At 35.6% G+C, this 22151-nt stretch overlaps 1 protein-coding gene across 1 annotated transcript; it reads left to right on the top strand.

Annotated features, from left to right (window-relative positions):
• The first annotated feature begins 586 nt into the window (after positions 1 to 586).
• LOC105161279 (serine/threonine protein phosphatase 2A regulatory subunit B''beta) lies at positions 587 to 21371 on the top strand. Its single transcript, XM_011078918.3, has 13 exons — positions 587 to 1086; positions 6365 to 6607; positions 6733 to 6838; positions 7147 to 7246; positions 11755 to 11860; positions 11971 to 12061; positions 13365 to 13506; positions 13819 to 13966; positions 14091 to 14200; positions 14931 to 15087; positions 15586 to 15711; positions 15820 to 15970; positions 20909 to 21371. The coding sequence occupies exons 1-12, from the start codon at positions 937 to 939 to the stop codon at positions 15958 to 15960; spliced, it is 1620 nt and encodes a 539-aa protein (XP_011077220.1). The 5' UTR covers positions 587 to 936; the 3' UTR covers positions 15961 to 15970; positions 20909 to 21371.
• The last annotated feature ends 780 nt before the right edge of the window (positions 21372 to 22151 follow it).

The raw sequence follows: 22151 nt of genomic DNA on the forward strand, positions 1-22151 counted from the left end.
TATTGAGATGAAAATCACAAATAACTCTTGTCAATTAATTTTTTTTAAAGAACATATAATTTATTATATCATTTAAAAATATTCTAATATAAAAATATTAAGTCAACATATTAATGAAAAACAAATTTAGAATTACAAAATTTTGAACTTTAATTTTATCAGTCACCCAAACATAGTTATTTATCAACATATTGAAAAACATATCTAGCACCATTAATATATTTATATAACAAATTATAATTATTTATTGATTAAAAACTATACATGATTAAATAAATACTACATGGAAAATGATTTTATTTCTTAAGTTTTTGAAGTTTATTCACTTGAATTTAGATGGATTAATGGATAATAATCTAATTAAATTGGGAGAAAAAAAGTATAAATATTTTTCTTAGATTCAAATTGGGAACTCTTAGAGAGCACTAATATAATTTACTATAAACAAAAAGGTCACGTGATAATCACGTGGGATTGACTCCCGGAATTGGGCTTACGTTTCGACTCCCTAGTGCTTCTGTCTATGGGTATTGGGTATAGTTTGATTTCAGGTGTGAATATAATGATAATAATAATAATCTTATAATTCTTACTATTATTATCATCGCTACTATTACTTCCTCCCCTTCTCTCTCTCTCGCGCACACACGCACACCGCTTTTCTGCTCCAAGGGTTTGCAATCTCTCTGTAAATTCCGTCCCTCCGATCTCAGTTCGAGCCGAATTCCAGGGTTTGTTTGCAGCGCATGTAGTAGTAGTACACATCTGGAATCTTATGTGCGCCGAAGATTCGGAATCTACGAGGATCCGTGAGTGCAAGAAATCTCCAGCTTTCTGCTTGGGTTGGGCCATTTTAGGGTTCTGTTGATGGTTGAAGAGGCATTTGAAGATCTGAGGGTTGTGAGTAATATTATAATTTGAGGGATTTTGAGAGATATGGATTTGGATTTCAATGGTGATGTTGCGAGCCTCGATGCCGAACTCTTGCAACTTCCGGAGGTGTCTCCTTTGGCCATCAAAGCCAACCCTTGCGTCGCAGAGAAGCTTTTTGATCAGTGGCTATCCCTTCCTGAAACCAATTCTTTGGTAATTATTATGTTTTCCTTAGTTCTTAAATTACAGTCTGGCGATGATTTTCGTGATTTGGGTAGCGCGTTTTCTTTTGTTGTTTAGATTAGGTTAGTTTACGTTATCTGAGTGTTGATGAGTGTATAAGATTGATACTCTTTTACATGCAATGTCATTTTCACACATTTTCTGTTAAAAGTTACAAAAAAGAGGAATTATAGTTGAGCTTTGGGTTTGTACTCTGATGCATTGTGAAGAAACCGTGCTGTTTTCTGTGCTGTTCTTGAGGTTTTCTTGTTGTGTAGCAATGGGGAAAATTAATTTGGTAAATATACAGAAGGAAATATGTGATAAACATGTGCCATGCTGTTAGCAATGGGTTGAAAGTGGATATTCCCATAGGAGACTTAGAGGTGAGCACCAGCAGTTTGAGTCACTTAATGCAATCATGTTTCAGGTCAGAGCTTAACTTGTAAGAAGGGTCAAAAGAGAGGTAGTTGGTGATATCTTAATGGTGTGTACAGGAAATAAATTGCCAAGAGATACGTATTCTTACATGCAGCAAATATAAGTTGCTAAATTGCTTAGGTGCCAAATGAATTACTCCGGGTCATATTCATGTATCATGTTATCCACTTGTCTCACTTGTTTAATCTCTTGATAATTTCTTTGCCTTACTTGAGCTTGATTTCCAAGCCTAATGAACTCCAGGCCTCCAGCTGCTTGATATGATAACAATTGCTGTTTCTTAATGCATTTGTTGCTTGTACGATCAAGAACGTTAGTAGGTTATTGATTTTTACTCGTAAGATATATTAATTCCATAGGTTTCGAGGATTACTATAACAACTAATTGTAATGCAACTGTAGGGCGCTGATGCTTAAAAAAAGTTAAATGAATTTTAAGTTTAAATATGGTGGTTGAAACATGTGAATGCCCAACTTCGTGAAAGAACTAAAATTTTTATTTGAGAAAATAACCTTATATCAGATATTTTTTTTGCTCCCTGATATTTTCTCGAAAGTGAAACTTCAATATCAAAAGTTCCTTTTCAACTTAAGAACTTCTGCTTCTTCAGCTTGTTTCCATCTCAAATTTCTTGACATTTTGTCACCCGAAGTTCTAATCTATTGTGCTTGTTGCCACTTGAATTCTATTATGTCCTCAATTGATAATCCAGTATTATGTCCTATCATTTGACTCAGTTAACATTATTATTCATAGTGAATAAAGCTTAAGCTATCCATATAAAGAAGAATGTGAAGTGTAGAAAAAAATTGGTTATAACTACGATGAGATATCTGAAGTTCTAATTTTATCAGAATTTGAATGTCGCACTGTTTGCAGATAAGACATTTCCTTGTAGTTGGTGTTTGTATCTTGACTAGAAGATTCTGGTAATAGAAGTTAGTTATAATAATATGATATGCAGTAGCTAATATGAAAAGTATCAATTACGCATGCACATAGGTAAGCTTTCCGTAAGGCAATTGCCTTTGCAGAGGAATTTCCAGATAAGTCATTAGGTATAAAGAATTAACTTTGGAATATAAAATAGACTTGGTTTTGAATATTCATAAATAATACGAATTTCACAAAATTGTGTTCATCATAGGGTCACCTGTATGGATAAAAGATATAGATTTGCGTGAATGCTGGTTGAAACTTTTGTACCTTAGCTTGGTGTGATTTCAGAGTGATATAGTTTTATACTTATCACTCTTGTAAGCTGTGTCGGTGAATTGTATGCTCTAGCATAAAGATGGCAAGTTCAGGGTGGGATTTTTGCTTTAGCTCAAATATCTTAGGCAGCAGTTTCTAAGGTCAATTTACTCAACTGCACACTGCTGGAATGCATTTTTTGCAGGGCCAGAATTTTGTGCTGTGGCAACTCTTGTTAGCAATTATTAATTCCAAGAATGTTAAACCTGTGGAGTGTGGACTAATTTCTTGTGGCAGGAATGACCTTTAGCCATAAATGTGAAACATGAGAAGTTTTAAGTGAATGTGTACAACCATTATGCCCTTCACATAAAGCATATTATTACCTTCCACACAGCATGATCCATGACACTGATTTTATGTGAGGAAAAATCTGAGCTGCTTTAAGTTCTGCTGACTTGACTAAGTTAGCACAATGTGCTAAAATTGTTTCAGTACTGGAGCTCAATTGACTACCATCAGTCGGCATTTGATTGTGTACATATTTCATCAGATATGTCTCTGCACGTATGTATGACTTGGTTTGAGTGCAGTATAAGTTCATGCCTCCAAACTCTCCGGGGCTCATTAAGGGTTTGTTTGGTTCAAGTGACAGGAAAAGAGAAGTGTAAGGGGGAGAGAAAACTAATAGTTTTCCTTCAAGCTGTTTGGTATGATTGGAAGGGGAATAAATCTCAAATACTTTTACTTGTTTGTATGAGGAAAACAAATTTAGAAGAAAATACTATTTTTTGTAATTTTACTCAATAACCCTTCTCTTGGTTTTGTATTAGAAAAATAAACAAATTAAGATCATACTAATATAATTGTAGTATATCAAAAATTTAAAAACCTTAACAATAAAAATATTTATCAAACAAGAACAAGAATATTTTTTATTAATAAAAATATTCATTCGACTTTGATGCAATAGTTTTTTAGGCGATTATGTACCGTATTATTAGCGGGAAGGAGAAAACAATTGGAGGGAAATTAGATATGTATATAGCGTAAAGAAAAATAAAATATATACTTGTTTTTTTGTCTTTTTGGCCTTATACTTTCACTTTTCTGCCCAATTTCGGACGGAAACAAAATTGGACTCCGGAGGGGTTTCGTATGCATCGAGTTTTACTCCCCTCCATCTCTTTTCCGTAACCAAACACCAAACTATCTCTTATACATTCTTTTTTACTTTCACTTCTCTTATACTCCCACTTCTCACCCCCACCAAACATACTCTAAGAGAAGACTTTTAGTTTTCGTTTCATATTTATACCCGATCCCATGGAGTCATGGACCATGAAAACAATGGTAAAGCAGAAGTTCTGATTAGGAATAGAGTTTCTATATGTTGCCTAATTGCTATATCAAATTCAATAATTGTAATATATTTAAGCTGAAATGTAAAGATGGGAGATCATAGTCATTGAATGAAGAATTTGCATCTTGGATCTGGAGCTCTTGCAATTTTAATCCGTCTTTTCTTCAGAAGTTCAAACTCTGAGGAGAAAATGGTTAGAGATTCTGCTGATAACTTCTGTTATTTTCTAGTTTGCAAACCACATATCTCTCTTAGATCCTCTATCGCCTCTATCACAATTATTACTCCTAGGACATATCTAGTGTTTTTGTAATCACCCAAATGTTTCTTTTTAAATAATGGATGCTCATTTTCTAGAATATTTTATGTATGTTGGTATCTCCATGCTGAGTGATACTTTTCCTCTAAAGATTTGCATGGTCTGGGAGTCATGTTTTAACTTTTTCATCCTTTATTTTCCCCCATCAAATTGAAAATTTCAAGAGAAGTACAGAAGAATAATCAATGTATATATGGGATTGGAGTTTATATCTTTAGGAGATGTTAATGAAAAGCTGAGGTAAATTTGACATTGAATGTTTGTAAGGCTTAAGGATATTCAAGTTATGCCAAGTGTGTCTTAATTTCCTTTTTATTTCTTATAGACATTTTGCTTGGTTGACTGAAGATTATACATCATGTGGTCAGCTTGCATGTTTATCCATGTGGATTCATACGTGAACATGTCCGTGCAACACATCCAATTTACCAATACCACTGTTCATTACATGACCAAGGAATTATGATTTTTTTTTTTTTTTTGACTCTATGGGAAAATCATATGTTGGTAAAGTTATGTAAATATGTTACTTACTGTAATTACTTTCTTATAATTGTTCAGCGTGTTTTTAGATTTTTAATCAACTTCCTAATCATGATTCAATTCATTCATGCATTTACATATTGTATAAGTGGATGCTACTTTTAAGAGGAACCTAGTTACTAAAGAAAATGGGTGGCACTCAAATCTGATTTTTAAGAAGGTTTCCCTTAATGATTGTATAAAGGTAAATTATATGTTGTGCCCATTGCTTAGTTCTCTAGGCTAGCCTACCAAAGAAAGCTCAATATTATATAGCCTTGTGTGTGCTTACTGATGAGGTAGAAGACAAGATGTATGCTATGAGGGACTCCAAACCAATGATGTTTTCACAAATCTGAGTCTCATAATTTGACTGACTCATGTAATCACATGTAAAACATAATTGGCTTCTGCTTTATGGGCTAAAATATGCATTACCATGGTTATATAAAGGGAAGGATATTTCAGAGATCTTTTTTAGATTATGAAAAAGAGTGGCTTTGGGAAGGTCCAAATTTCTGTTCAAGTGGAAGATATTTTCCATTTTCCTTGTCGGGAAGGTCAAGAGAAATACCATTTTTTATCTTCCATTCTACAATTACGCAATCTTATTTTTCTGTTTATTTTAGGGGTATTGTAGTCTGTTTTACCCATAGATTGTCTAATTGCTATAGAAGAGACAGTAATTCTGAAAGTAGACGAGGAATGTCGATTGCCCTCCTTGTCTTGTCCGTTTGGTTCCTCTTTCTGCGAAATAATGGTAGGACGCCTCCTCTTCAGTTTTCCTATAGATGCTTCCACAAATGGAGCCGAAGTGAATTCTAAGATACATTATTTGGGAGCTTGGAGGTGGCATTTTTATAGATTTGGTTTGACTGATTAGTGACTTGCTACCACGCTATAATTATTGTAATAATGTGGTTTACTTGGAAAATCTCTATACTGTTTTGAAGTATATCTGTATACTTTTTTGGAATCAAATTGTATGTATTAATTTACTTGTATTTTATAGGTTTAATCGTGAAGAACTTGTGTTGCAAAGTAGAATTCACAATTGTACCTTTTCATCTGGTGGATGTTTTGCTACCACATTCATATCCATTATTTATTTTGATGCAGTTGGGACCTTTACATTCTCACACGTTATCTTTCAATTATGAATTGTTGTCTAATCTAATTTTTTCTTTACATGTTTTACAATAGGCTGGAGTGGAACAGTCTTTTCCATGTAAAGTATTCACATGTCGGTCATCCAAAGCACAAATTGCAATATAATTTATTGTAATACTTTAGTTGTTTAGAATTGGGACGAAAGCAAGTTAGCTGATAGTTTCTGTTTTTTGAAAGCCATATATTACTTTTCTCTTGAGTCTTCGCACAGTTGAAACAGTAATCAATTTTTCTTACAAAGATCCACCTACAATTACAGGTAAAATCCTTGCTAAATAATGCTAAGGGAGGAGGTCCACTAAATGTCGCTGGAGTGTCATCTAGCACAAATTCCGCAGCAAGCAATTCGTTGCCTTCAATGTTCCCTGCTGGTAGTACACCTCCACTTTCACCAAGAAGTTCATCAGGTTCACCTCGCATCATGAAACAGAGGGCAGGGCCGTCTGCTTTAGGCTCTCCGCTGAAATTAGTAAATGAGCCTGTGAAGGAGCTCATACCTCAGGTTCAATTAGTTGATTTTTTATATGTTTATGGGTATTGTTCAATTTGTTTTCCTTTTTCTCTTTACTGCTTTTACTTTGATATTGATAATTATTGATAGTTTGATAATACTTGTAACAAGTGCAGTTCTATTTCCTTAATGGCCGTCCGCCACCAAATGAATTGAAAGAGCGGTGTTTGTTTAGAATCAATCAATTTTTCTATGGTCACATGGATGGTCTCCAAATGCACGGTGAGATTTTCTAGAATGTCTATTTTTGTATGTTTTGTAAAATCATACCTCTATTTTTATAAGTTTTCAATTGTATTCAGTTACTCTTTTATCTACCAATGCTTCTGGAACTTGTAATGTGAAATATGAACAAATGATATGTCAATTAGTGGCCGAGGATTTCATTTGATCTGTCAATTAGTGGCTGAGGATTTCATTTTCTTCGTCTATTATCTGCTGATCTATTGGGGTTGGAACTTGCTATATGAGATATGAACATATGATCTGTCAGTGATAGCTGCATATGCTTACGTTTTCATGGGATTCAGAATTCAAACCAGTGACGAAGGAAATCTGCAAGCTACCTTCATTCTTCTCCACTGCCCTATTTAGAAAGATTGACGTTGATTGTACAGGAGTTGTGACCAGGTAATTTGCTGTGTTGCTATTTTACTCATTGTGTTCTTTTTTCCTTGAGTTTGAAATTCGCCATTTTGGTTTTTATTTCTCTTCTTTCCATACATACACATAATGAACTAGATCAACTTCCACATGGAAAAAGATTAAGTACACTAGATGTTGATATAGTGGGAACACATTGATTCAATTGTGTAGGAAAATGAGGGGAAGGCAACTATCACATTTACTGAATATCATGGTGAAGTAGCGTTCGTCATCATCATAATGCTTAACATATGCTGTTGTTAATTCTATTGATAGTATTGAAAAAGATTAATCTGAGCATGAAGCTTACTGTATGCAATTAATGGTTCTATAAAAGTAGAGTGGCAGGCCAAGTGTACAGAGCTCACACTAACTCCAATATGACTTTATTTCTCTATCTGGCACATCTATATATGCTCAAACTTTGTTTATGAACTCACACCAAGTTGGACTAGTCTGTATTCTGTGGCTAGAAACTTTGTTATCTTCTGCAGAGTAATTCAAAGTTTAGGTGTCTTTTTCATGTCTGATTTATCTTTCCATGAGTCAGGACAAGGCCGTAATTATTTGGTGGATAATGTGCTCTGTTTTCTGTATTCTGATCTTGTGCTATGTGCCCCTTATTCCTTGCAATCAAATTCTATTTTCTTAAATTTTCCATGTAGTGGTTTTCTAAAATTATAGTTTATATGGCATTCTGCAGTGTAAGACCAAGATCACAACTACTGTTTTGTGATTTATGATATTTAACACTGTGAAGGAGTGCTACTCATGTTTATGAACTGTAGACATCTGTTTTAATTTTGGCCTATTTATCATCTGATTATAGTTCAACAAAGCATTGGGATTTTTAGGAGAACTGGTTAATCGAATCCCACGGCCGGATATTTATTTAATGTGCAAAGGGATGGTTGTGACAATTTCACTTCTTTCCTTCACCCGCACTGTCAATTAATAATGCCTAATGTATATTAAGACAAGACAAAATTCTACAATTTTCTTGAAGTGACCAATGTAATTCTTTATTGCAAAATTTGGCTATTAACGGCTAATAGACCGATTAGCTTTTCATCAGACCATACAAAGCTGCCGGTTCTGCAGCCAAATTCTCCCAAATTAGTTCAGGGAAAGCTGATTAATTTTTTCTCCTATCCATTTTTGGCTCTACTTGGGACCCAAAAAAAAAATCCTAAAATCATGAGGTGCATTACTAGTGTTAAGAGCTATTAGTGATGTGCTGCTCTCCATCGTTGAGTTCAGACAGTTTTTTCTACCATTGGATATTTTGTTCATTGATTTAGTAGACCAACAATAACAACCGGAACTCCATGTAAGGCGGTTACTTTCTTAAATAACAACGAACTAGCTGCTTCTGATGCAGTTGCACTTTTAGAATATGGTATGAAGTCAGCTATCTTTGAGAATCAACCAACAACCATGAACATTAAGGTATGTACTTGCCTACATCACATAATTAGCTGTTCAGGTTGCTGCTCTGCCGGTATTCCCACGACTTAGCGAATTGAGGGTGGTAGTGCTGCTCCAAAAGCAACAAAACTCGTGTCAAGTTTGGCCAGGGGTATCATTCAACTGAAATAGTTGGTTGATTAGGATGCAGTAAACTGGCACTCATTCCTCTAGCTGCAATAGTGGTGAGCATGAGTGATGGAGAAACGTATCAATTAATTGACGGAGGAATTGACTAAGGAAATTAAAAAGAAAGAGCAGGAGAAAAAACTGGAGGATGGAGTGGAAGAGTGTGGATATGAGGATTGAGGAAATCTTCAAGGTCCCGTTCAATTGGTGGGAATTGAATCTGAGGTAGAATTTTATTGCTAGGATTCTGATTGCTAGTAACTTGATTCCATTAGAATTTATAACATCTGGAAACAAAAGGAATTTAAGTAAGGGAGAAACATATTGTTTTAGATGTTTGGTATAGTATATACAATAAGGGCTTGTTTGTTGAACACTATCATACATAATCACTTGTTTGGTTGGAATGAGTGAAGGCCGGTATAAATTAAAGGCCCTGTAATATATATTCTCATATGTACGGGCCATAGTGTATCCCACCATGGTGGTGCCCAAAGGTATAATATTTTGTTGGGACCAAAATGCCCATATACTTCCACAATTATACAAAATGCATTCGATGTGTCTTGACTAACTCTTCCTCTTCCCCCTCTTCTTATATACACCCCCATTGAAGACAACACCTACCACCATTGAAGACATAATTTATATCACACCGTTCTTTTGAAAAATTCCCTTTTTTGCATATTATTTAGCATATTGAGGATGACAAATTTATTAATCTTCAAAACTTAATTGAATTTAGCCCATAACCAGTTATAATTTCATGCAAAGCAATGTTATATGAAAAAAGACAAAATACATAAATTAGATACGATAAGGTATTTTTGCTTGTATGAATTCCAAAATCATAATAGAAAAGCTTATTATTAACTTTATTAAAAATAAACCTCATCAATAAGTAGTGAGAGCATTTAATTTGTTTATAGCCATTCACATATTGCATAGCTGAGATGGAATCAACATTAAAAAGGTTACCCTTAGTGGTCTTCTTCTATGTTATCATACTTAATAATCCATTCAATCAAACACAACCCGAAATTTTACATGTGATATGACACTGCACAATATGTCCAACCAAACAAAGGATAATGGATCAAGAGATTAGTTATAATGCAATTCCCATTCAATCTCATCATGCCTAATCCCAAAAATCTAAGCAAACATGTCCTGAAGGAATGCAATTTGTTATTTGGATGAGTTTACAAAAAAAGTTGTTCTTACATACATTCACATTTATGTGAATATTGTATATTTATATACATATGTAAATGTATATATAATTGTTTATATAGACATAAATAGAAATAAATAAACTAAATGTGTTCACAATAAATATAAAGAAAATATGTGCTTTTATATATATATTTATTTCGTATATATATGATATTAATGTTAAATACAATATGATTTTAGAATAATCTCCCGAATGGCCTCATCTAATTGATCTTCTGCATGCAGTTTACTGGAAAATCTGCAACTTTTCTGATTCCTCCTTTATTTATGTCAAGAGCTCTAACCAATCTGTCTTCCTGTTCACCCAAGTTCAGGTTCACCCTGAACCTGCACATGGTTAAAATTGACTCCTCTTCAAGATCTGCTTCTCTTTTGCTGCCACCTTTGTTTATGCCTAAAGGCTCGTATTAACCCTGAGATTCCTCCACCTATCATCCAGTCTTTCATGTGAGAGAAGAGCTTGGAACAGCTTGTGACAACTCCTCAATCACATGCCTCGTATCAGCCATGTCCATAGCTTGTGCTTGCCATCCTCACCTTTCACGTCCACTGCTACCATGATTTGCCTTTACGAAAGGATCAAGGCCCTGGTGGCAGGAACTCATAGGAGTCGGTGAAATATGAGTAAACAGAAATCACACTAAAAAATGCAGCAGATATAATGAAATTGATATTAAATAATTGAAAGAGTGTTACTTTTGAAGATTTATATGGTCTTGAATCCCAATAAGAAATATGCAGAACTTAAATATAATTGGCAGGCGGTGAATAGACAAGCTTTTCCTCGTGTTTAAAAATAAAAAGAACTCTTGTGCTTCGCTGATGAACAAAATGACCTGAACAACCTTACCTAAATTTGACATGTTAAAACAAAACTCAAATGAAACATAATAGCTAATAGAGGCGAATAAACTAATAGTTTCAAGTAAATTAATGGAGCTTCTTGAAGCTATGTATCATTATTGGAGTCTCCATTTCGGATTCTTATCACAAATAGTTACTATGTACCAAGTTGTGATGGTTGTGAAAGAGCTCAAAGTAATTTCACCAGTAAACAGTGGATACGTTCTGCCAAATAAAAAGGCAAGGATACTGGAGGTCTTGAACATTGGTTCAAATACTGAGCTGGGACTGAATCACAAGCTCAAAAAAAAAAAAAAACAGAGTCTAACAATTGTCTACGAGCATCTTATTTTCACCTTTGGTTTCAATACAAACAGTTTCATGTGGTTTTAAACGTGGCCTATGAGATGAGTAGCAATAGGAAAATATTGCGGTTAGATATTTCTAATTGATGATTACTCTGAATATAAAGCTTGCTGACTGGATTTTTTTTTGATAAATTCTATTTTAATGATCGCATTCTTCATCATTCATTTTGGGGTTTTAGCTGGCTGGGGTTTTCACAAGGTAGGAAAGCAAGACTGAGACAGGGAAAAGTGAACTTAATGGTGGCTGAAGGAGCCAAATATAAATGAAAAATTGAAGAAAATTATATTGTAGAACTGACATTGTTTTTATCGTGCACTCTTTAACCCCAGCCAGCATTTTATTATAGTTAATGGTGGTTGATTGTACAACCACCACTGTTTTCTTGTTTTAGACATCTCTTGTTTCCACTGATGTATAAAGTCTTACTTCATTTCATGAGATGCCAACAGGGATGCATTTGTTGATTATTGGATCAACGGAAACATGTTGACGAAAGATATAGCAACACAAATATACACAATTTTGAAGCAGCCAGATGTCAAATACTTGGCTCAGGTTTCATGACAGCTAATACAGCTTTTGTTTTGTGCATGGTTGGAAGTTGAGTAAAAATTGTTATTAATATCTTGCTTCATATTGTTGGCAATATTGTCAACTTGACATAGGATGACTTCAAACCAGTGCTTCGGGAACTTTTAGCAACTCATCCAGGGTTGGAGTTCTTACAGAGCACACCTGAATTTCAGGAAAGATACGGTAAGATCTATATCTTTGTTTGTTTTGCTGAGTTGGATTGGTTTGATTTGGTTTTCTCAAAGAAACTCCTCTATTATATTTTAGGGGAAATTGAACATGGGTGCTCTGAACTTTCAGTGTTAGATAATAGATGGAATATTTATCTGCTTATGAAGAATGGAGAGCATAGCAATACAGTCTATAAGTAGGAACAAAGGGCTAGAAATATTTAACTCTATTTTACAAATAAAGCTAGAAATAAAATCGTGAAAAGGAAAATTTTTATTTATCAAAATGTAACAAAACTACTGTATCTGTAAATCTTATATATATCAAACAAAATCTTGAAAAAAATTAGATAGTCTTATCTATATTTAACCCGAATCTGATTAGTTACCAGATCAAAATATTTGTTGAACCAAGAGTTTTAATTTGTTTTGGGGTTGAATGTGGAATCTGAAAACTTTTACTGTTCTGTTAGACATTCTTGTGTTATGTGTTGTCCTTAAAATTATTTCAAACTTTGAAGAATATTATTTGCATATTCAATCTTGTTTCATATCAATATTTCAGGGATTTCAGGTTTAGTAACCTACTTAATTTCTTGATTATATGTTTGCCAAACATGCCCAAGTAAATGATGGTCAAATACCGCCTTAAGAATGGGGACCAGTGAAATTTTATCCCAGTGATTGACTTCGAGATGCTAGTTTTTAGGTGCTGCCTTAAGAATGGGGACCAGTGAAATTTTGTCCCAGTGATTGACTTGGAGATGCTAGTTTTTAGGTGCTTGCTTCTTTATTGGCAAAACTTTTGCTTCAATTTTGCTCAAAAAATAGAGCAAAGATGCCTTCCCAAGTGCTGCACGTGCAAGGCACATGCGTACAGTTCCTCTTATCGCAGTGAACTAACAGTTATGTGCCTCACACTTGTGCCTTCCTTTACATTTTTTACAAGTTGTTTGAAAAAGGCCAAATGTGCAAAATTCTTATTTATTTATTTATTTTTGACTAAATATGCTGTTTGTAAAGCTTGGAACCATATATAAAGACTCCCTTATTCTGCTGATTCTGTTTGTGTATTATTCCTGATTGTATTTGTGCACAAGTTAGAAAGAAGCCCCTTTGTTGGATGACGAGCAGCATACATCTTTTTTTGTACCTATCATGTGCCTGTATTTTCTTTTGCAATGGCAAGCTGCCTGGCTGGACAGTTCCCTGACTTGACCTACTGATTTTCAAGTTAAACTTATTTTTTCAATCTACTTGTTAAAAGAACCCATATTTTTAATTGAACTAACAGTTAAATTCATTGTCTTTTCCAGCTGAAACTGTAATATACAGAATATTTTACTACGTGAATAGATCAGGTAATGGTCGTCTTACCCTCAGGGAGCTGAAGCGTTCGAACTTAATTGCTGCAATGCAGCATGCAGATGAAGAAGAGGATATTAACAAAGTGTTGAGGTAACGAGAGAAGCTGCTTAATTGTTTTTCCTTTGGAGTAGGTTTTCTTGCTTTTGTTAATGGTAATGAATTAACTCATCCAGTCCTTCTGTTAATGAGTTGATGAATCTTTGGATAATCAATCAGGGGTTGTATTTCGAAAGGGAGAAAATAAATTACAAACATATTTGCTGTATTCTGATGAGAAAACAGTTCTTGGAAGTAGATGTTTCAGAAAATACATCTTGTTTGCACTTTCTTTCACTGCCACATTCTCATCTCTGCTACTACTATTTGTTTCCCATGCTCTACTTCAATACCTTTTTACTGCAGGTACTTCTCTTATGAACACTTTTATGTGATATATTGCAAATTTTGGGAGCTGGATACGGATCATGACTTTTTGATTGATAAAGAGAACCTCATCAGATATGGTAACCACGCACTTACCTACAGGATCGTTGATAGAATATTTTCTCAGGTTTGTGATTCCTATGTTCTTATTCAAGTCATGTGACTTGCTCCATTGAAGAGAGACTAATCTCTATTTCGTATGGAGCTCCACTCATCTCTCTAATTGTTGCTTCTTTTGGAATTTGGCTAAGGTTCCTAGAAAGTTCACCAGTAAGGTTGAAGGAAAGATGGGATATGAAGATTTCGTTTACTTCATATTGTCGGAGGAGGATAAATCATCTGAGCCTAGTCTTGAGTACTGGTTTGTGTACATTTCCATTAGTAAAATTGTCATCTTTTCCAATGTCTTGATGTTGTGTTGGAGCTTTTTCTCCTATAGTAAGTTGTTTCCACCTTGAGATGTTATAGAAGAAATATATTTCAATTTTAATCATTGAAATTCTAGCCTGGGACAATGAGGTAATACCTGACTTGAGGTTTCATGATTTGCTGAGGGGTTGTGGTATCTAGCGAAGAAGATTAATGATAATCCGGGAATGCGGTGTCTGAGCCTTTCAAAATCCTTTTGTACACAATTCTTTAGGGTTGGCAGTATGCGATATTCACCCTCCAACAAGCAAATCAGAAAAATGTTGTGATTCATCTCCTCATATCTTTTAATTAGTGGATAGAGAACTTAAGGAAGGAAGATATGGTGTTTTGGCATGGAATATGATGTCATAGTCCTATCTTTGAGTCTCCTGTAGGGGATGGAAAAGTACATCAGGAATTAGATGGCTTGGCAATGAACCCACATTTCTGGTGGGTGTCAAGAGATTTAGGTTTCTAATTGTTTTAATTCCTTACTCTTGTAATCAAGCTAAGGAATCTAATTTGTTTTTACCACACTTCATTGGGTCCTTTTTTCTGAAGTTCGGTTAATATCTCAGCTTGCCAAAGTGGAATAATCTGAATTTTGATCAATTATGTGTTTAATCTGTATCAGATGGTTCACGTTTTGCATGTATATCTCACTCTTTTCTTTGCCTCAGGTTCAAATGCATAGATTTAGATGGAAATGGAATCATTACAAGGAATGAAATGCAATTCTTTTATGAGGAACAGTTGCACAGGATGGAATGCATGGCCCAAGAACCTGTTCTTTTTGAGGATATTTTGTGTCAGATAGTTGACATGATAAGTCCAGAGGTTAACTCGAGATCGTATTCATTTAATCTTTTCATTTTTCTGAGTTCCATATCTTCTTTTGCTCTATATTTATAGAGGAGTGGTTGTAAGGAGAATTTTGTCTGTAAGACCTTGCCTGGGTCATGCAGTAGCTTTTCGCTTAGGACAATATAAGATTTAATACTTATTCTCTATCTTTGTTTTTATTTCCCGTCCAATTTGGTTGTGAATAGAGGTTGTCTAAGAGGAAATAACATTAAGTAGACTGACTGTGATGTAGAGCTTATAAGTTGGTCAGTTGATGATGCTCATTACTTGAAAACATTGAATTTGAAAAGTTGAGAGATAATCCAGATAAACTGAAACATGCAGCAAATGGTTAACTACTACGTTTGAACATATTATGGGTTTCAATCTTAGTTGGATACATTGTTCTAGGCCCAGGTTGTGCAATGATTTCACTGATGCATGTGTGGCACAGTTATCTCCTATAACATCTTATACATATTTCATATGCAGGATGAGAGCTATTTTACGATACGTGATTTAAAAGGGAGCAAACTCTCTGGCAGTGTTTTTAATATCCTTTTCAATCTTAACAAGTTCATGGCTTTTGAGACTCGTGATCCGTTCCTAATTCGCCAGGTAAATTGATTTGTTGTTGTTGTTGAGATTTGATGAATGCTGCATTCAGAATGTCACAAATAGAGCATCAAAATTTCACTATTTTTTCACTGTTTAATTCCTGTGCAGGAGCGTGAGAACCCAACTTTGACGGACTGGGACAGGTTTGCGCACAGAGAATATATTAGACTTTCAATGGAGGAAGATGCAGAAGATGCCTCCAATGGTAGTGCAGATGTCTGGGATGAATCACTTGAGGCTCCTTTCTGAGTTCTGTTTGGTGAGATCTTTATCTATGTTAAGACTGATAGAGTTCTTTATGATTCTATTATATTTCATGTTAAATTGTTTGATATAAGTTTTGTGCATTGGCTTACCTGTGTTTGTGTAGTCACCAAGTATTGGATGTAGAAGTAGCAGTTTAATATTTATGTTGGAATGTTGCCCCACTTTATTCTCATTTTTCAGTTTACTAGTGTGTCGAGGGTTTTTATTTTCGCATTGCTTATTGTGAGTTTAGAAAGTAGAAAAGGAAAATAGATGTGTTTATTATTGATTCTTCCACCTCTATATGTAGGGGTCGAATTAAGTGATAACTACACTAATGGATAGCTACATATCTAAACCAAATTGAAAAGATATGCACAAATCCTGAATATTCTAACCCCCCCCCCCCCCCCCCCCTCAAGCTGGGACAAATCAATGTATCAATCACATGCCCAGCTTGTTACACAAAATATTAAAATGCTTTTCTCCCAAACCCTTTGTAAAAATATCTGCTCGTTGCTCTAATGGAGTAAAAGGAGTGCAAATTCTGACTCATGATAGCCTCACGGACGAATTGATAGTCAACTTCAATATGGTTCTCATGGCAAATAGGATTACTATTAATAGGTGCCTCAAAGTGCATAGGTGCGGGTCATTTTATGTGAAACCTAGCTTCAGTAGATTCTTCAACTACAAAATTTAAATAGTAGTATGAGCCATAGCTTGAGATTCAGCCTTTCGTGCTCGATCTAGCAACTGTTATTTGTTTCTTGCTACGCCAAGTCACCAGATTCCCACCAACATAAGTGCAATATACAGGTGTAGACTTCCTACCATATTTGTATCCAACATAGTCTGCATCAGAATAAGCTTCTATCTTGACGTGTCCACATTGTTTGTATGATAAGCCTTTACCGGGGGATGTGTTTATATATTTCAAGATCCTAAGAGCAGCTCCCCATTGAACAGATCGTGGCTTATCCATAAACTGACTAGGTTGATTGCGAAAAAGATACCAAGCCTAGTCACAGTTAAGTAGATTAGCTTGCCAACAAGGCTTCTGTACTACGACCTCATCGTCTCCACCCCACAGGAACTACGAGATCACCCTAAGGGTGGCTTCGGCATCCACGGGTCAGGAAAACCGACCATAGAACCCTGTTCAATAAGTGGAACGCATTAGCCGTCTGTTCTCAGGTTGGGCAGTAAGGGTCGGAGAAGGGGCCATCTTCCACTCAGGATGCTGAACTGCCCCACAATAAGAACTAGGAATAGGAACACATGACATAGAGACAAAAAATGTGAGAGAAAAAACAAATGATAGGAAATAGAATGAGCTGAGCGATGAGCAGTGCAAGATCTTTTACCTTTGAGATCATCATTAGATGGGTGGAAGAGGAGCCATGCTGCAGAGGAAATCGAGGCGGTTTAGGAAGCCTGGTAGGGGTGTTTAAAATTTGGTTAACCGGTTGAAAACTGACCTAACTGTATTTTTGGTTCGTCCTTGCTCCTTTTGTTCGTTTTTTTTTCTCTTTAAATCGGTACAATCGGTTGGTACGGTTTGGGTAGGTCGGTTAGCCGTACCAACTGAAATAACCGAAATTAAAGAAAAGGTTAAAAACAAAAACACCCCCCCCTAATGTTTAGGTCGTTATGCACTTTGCCCCCACAGCTGTTTTTTTTTCACAAGTCACCTCCCAACCTTTTATTTTTGTAACCGAAATTTCCATTTTATTCCACGAAAAGTGACAAAAAGGGCAGTGCTACAAAAGAAAAGGTTGGCAGGTGACTTGTAAAAAAAAAAAAACAGTTGGGGAAAAGTGCAAAATGACCCAAACATTTGGGGGGGGGGGGAGATATCTGCTTTTAACCCTAAAAAATGCATATATTATATATTATAATTTTATAAAATATATTAATACATATAATTATATCTATAATTTATAAATATTAAATTTTATTTGTTTTAATTGTAAAACATAAAAAATAAAAAGCTGTTTAATTAATTAACTAATATTAAGATTAAAAAATTATGGCAGATTTATTTTCAATGAATTTGGTAAGTCTGTTATTAACGAACTGAACCGAACCGAAAGTTATAAACAAAGCGAACTGGTTAAATCGAATGGCATACCTAATTTTCGGTTAATAGAAAAATTGGTTAGGTTAACTGAATTGAACAACCTTAAAGCCCTACTAGAGCGGTTACGGCGAAGAGGTATGTCCATATGCTTTGGACTTGAAGATGCTGGTATAAGTAAAGGAAGGAGGATGTGGGAACCTCTTGGGAAGATTTCTTTTAGTAAGTAGTGGACTCACGGAAGCTAAAATTGGCAGGGGTGAAGGACCGGTGAGACTCGAAATACCCTAGAATTTCTACACTTGATAGACCAGAAAGTTTATCCAGATTAGGAGAGTGGAAATGAAGGAACACACACAACTAAAGACCTGAGGAGTTACCCAAAACAGGGGCTTGCTAGGGATTCCAGATAAAGGCAAGAGAGCGCTACATCCGCGCTAAGAACACTGGGAGGCATATGGTTAATAAGATAACACGCAATGAGAATTCATAGTTATTAATGGCGCGCCCATGGTGCAAGGTGCGCGAAGCGCAAGCCCAGCGCCATTTTCAGAAAATGGCATTGGGTTTTGTCACGACAGTGGAAAGGCTCTGCAAGCGTCTGGGCGAACCCCAGTTTTTTTTTCCAAGACGCGGTAGTGGCAGAGGGCGGCTACAGTGGCGGGGTACGCTCACGAAGGCTGCGCCGCGCTAGGGTTCCGGCTGCGACGCCGATCTGGGACTTCAGGGCGCTGCTGTGCAAAACTAGGGTTTCAGAGAATGAGGAGAACTAGGGTTTACACAAGGACAAGAAAAGAAAAGGAAAAAGAAAAGAAAAAGGTAATGACATAGTAGTCTATGGCGCGCGCCTTCTTTATGGTGTCGCCATAGTGCGCGCCTGGGCGCCATTTTGGCGCTGCCCAGGCCCGCCATAAGGAAGAGGGCCTGGGCAGCCCAGCCCATGAGTTAAAAAAAAAACGCTAAATATAGAAGGAATTTTAGCAAATTAAGTACTTTGCATGCATGGGTAACTTTCATTCTTGACTCTTCTTTATTCGGTTCTCCCTTCTTCCTCTGCCAACGCATCTTCTTCTCAGTTTTTCTGTTCTTCTCTTCTTCTTCTCTTCCATAGAGAGAGTGACTTTTTTTCTAAATTCATGAAGTGTAAATCTTTGGCGTGTACAACAGTATAAGCTCTAATTATGCTGATTCATTGAAATTGATGTGATTTTATTAATCTTTAGTGCTTTAGTTGTTTTGTTAGTGTTTTCTTTTTGGGATGATTAATTGCCGGTATTTAGTATTTGCAGCTTAAAGTCTTAAACTTTCTTACTATAAGGCTGTACTTTAGGACTTTTGCTATCCTTCAATGGTTCAACATTGTTTGTTTTAATTATATGAAGTCTTGTTATGTTGAATTTATTGTTTTATATGTCTTACTTAACTCCTTATACATTAATCTAGTCAAAATAATACTAATTATATAAATATATAGATTATTTCTTATATTTCGCCATCCTTCGAGAAGGCGCGCGCTGCGCCGTGCGCCATACACCATGGCTCCAGGAGCCCTTGGCGCCATTGTGCTCCTTGCGCCACTGACTACTATGGGTAATGAATATTTAAAAGAAAGTAACAGAGAAATGTAGGGTTTCTTTAAGCCTTTTAACTTATTTTTTTTAAAAAGTTACAGAATAATGTAAAGGAAAAATTAAAAGAAACATAACAGAAGAGAAAAACCCTTGCTAGTTGTTTGACACATTTATTCAATGATATAATGATTAATATAATTTCTAATATATATTTATATATTTAATTGTTTCTGTAATATTGAAGTTAAAAGATATATTAATATATGATTATAATTTATTTATGCAAATTTGTGCCGTAATTCAAAAATGCGCGTCCTGCGCTGTGCACCATGGTTCCAAGGCACCTTTACGCCGTGGTGCACTGTGCGCCATGGCTCCAGGGCACCTTAACGCCTTGGTGCGCCGTGCGCCTTTGACAACTATGTGAGAATTGCCTCCCCCCTAATAGGACTTGGGAACATGCATATGTGCCATAATAATTCGAGCAACATAGACAAGGTGGCGATGTTTGCATTCTGCAACACCATTTCGTTGAGATGTATATGAGCAAGAAGTTTGATGTAAAACGCCAAGGGAATCACACTAGTGACAAACTGCTTTTTGGACAAACTAAAGGGCATTTGAACGTGCTCTTATACCATGTAAGTAGAACCCCTGCAGATCCGATCGTATCGGGTGGAATCAAGTGATGACTACAACTAATGGACGCTACCAAAGATACCTATCTAGACCAAATATTAAACGATATGCACAAATTCTAAATATTCTAATAGTGAGAACATGAGAATGAATTAATTGATGTTATTGCATTTTTGATTGTTAGTGATGTCTAATTACCTTTATTTACTAAAGATTGCTTTCTTATGGTTGAGAACTGCTAGTTATGTCGCAATGTATTGTTGCAAGTATAAATTGTAATTCATTAAGCAAAAGATTGAAGATACATTGTATAATTATATATAGATAGATTAATGATTGAGATGAGAAGATCTGGAAATATTTTGAGCTGAAGATATGTAATAACAGGCACGATACGTGCACTTTCAAGTAGATTAAATTTGGGCGTTGAGAATGAAACTGAAAGCAAATAATGTTTACATCTTCATTTGCTGTTCCTTTCTGCTGATGAGATGTCTGGTTTACATCGGTTCAGATGTGGTTTCTGATGCTAAGATTCGGAATTAAATGAAATATGGGGATGGTGATTTATTCACATTGACAAGGAAGCTTATTATCTATTGTTGTTTTTGTTAATCTTTACATTTTCTGGACATGTTATTGATATATTTTATGTATTCAGGTGTCTATAGTGAATTCTTTTGTGTCATACTGGCTATAAAGCAGTAATGCAATGTTTTGCGGGATGAGCCATCTGTGGGATTCGGCAGTCAGCTCAATCCCACCATTGATACGTTTGGAGGCTGTCAATGAAATTTTGAGCTTATCTGCGGTGTAGCTTGCCAAGGTCAAAAATTGTTTATTCCGTGCTGTGGGCTTTGGAAAGGTTTGGCGAGAGTGCACCAATTGTTGACTGGCAACTAACCGGCAACAGTTTATGTTAGTTCACAACTATTAGCACTCCCTTTGCCTAGTTGTAAGAAAATGTTAATTAATTATTTTGTTTTAGAGCCAAAATCTAGTACTTTTCCTAGTACATTTTTCGGGTGGGATTAGTTTGATGAAAACTGTAGTGTTCTGTTTGCATTTTACCTTCCTTGAGCCTCTTTTAATTTCTGAACTTATGTAGCTGTCTTTGTATGTTATATGTTTTCGCCGCCTTAAATATTTGCATATCAGTTGTCTGAACTTCAAGTGACGGTTGGATGTAGAGATGTAATGACCTTAGCTGTTTTCCTTGCTGGGGTAAGATTGATACAGTTTGCCTTGTAAAAGTTCTAGACGGTAATGGAGGGTAAAAAATGTAAAGAGAATAGTATTATCTACCTCTATTGTATTTGATTTACTGAGGCTAGCAACGGTGGTTTAAGTGACAATTATAACTGAACATTGGATTTTCATTTCCATAAAGGAGTGAGAACCTTGGACTTGGCTCATCAATAGTATATCTGAATAACTATTTGCTATCAATGAGTTGCTTATTGTCCTGGAGCATTCCATGGCACTGATGGAAATGATGTGATTTTGTTTCTTTACTGCGAGGAAGAGGATATAGTTTTTCGAATATTCAATTTCTCGATATATTTGTGGACTGACATGAATAGTAATTCACATCCATAAGATCATGTGTTCTCGGATGGAACAATGCAAGCTATAATTTTTTCCAGGCTTGTTTTCTCCGTTGCAAATTGGAATGCTGGAATATTATTTGGTCTTTTTAGCTCGTCACTTTCTCCGTTTTCTCGACATTACTTGGTTTGAGCCCTTTCCATGACGATATTTGTAGTTAACAAATCAATGGTTTTGAGTTTTGGGTGGTGTGTTCCATTTTGTATCTATCTATCTATCTATATACGGGGGAAAGCTGCCTGCGCCAAGGGGTGGGCTCAGGTGCACCCATATACGACTCATTAGGATTTTTCATA

The sequence above is a fragment of the Sesamum indicum genome, linkage group LG4 (assembly GCF_026168435.1).
Source record: "Sesamum indicum cultivar Baizhima isolate 11 linkage group LG4, ASM2616843v1, whole genome shotgun sequence".
NCBI classification, from domain to species: domain Eukaryota; kingdom Viridiplantae; phylum Streptophyta; class Magnoliopsida; order Lamiales; family Pedaliaceae; genus Sesamum; species Sesamum indicum.

Bases quoted from the DNA above. Each gene is read 5' to 3' on its own strand.
- LOC105161279 (XM_011078918.3), top strand. From the start codon at position 937: ATGGATTTGGATTTCAATGGTGATGTTGCGAGCCTCGATGCCGAACTC. The intron at 12,062-13,364 runs GTAAGATCTATA...TGTCTTTTCCAG, and splicing joins TGAATTTCAGGAAAGATACG to CTGAAACTGTAATATACAGA. The intron at 13,967-14,090 runs GTTTGTGATTCC...AATTTGGCTAAG, and splicing joins TTGATAGAATATTTTCTCAG to GTTCCTAGAAAGTTCACCAG.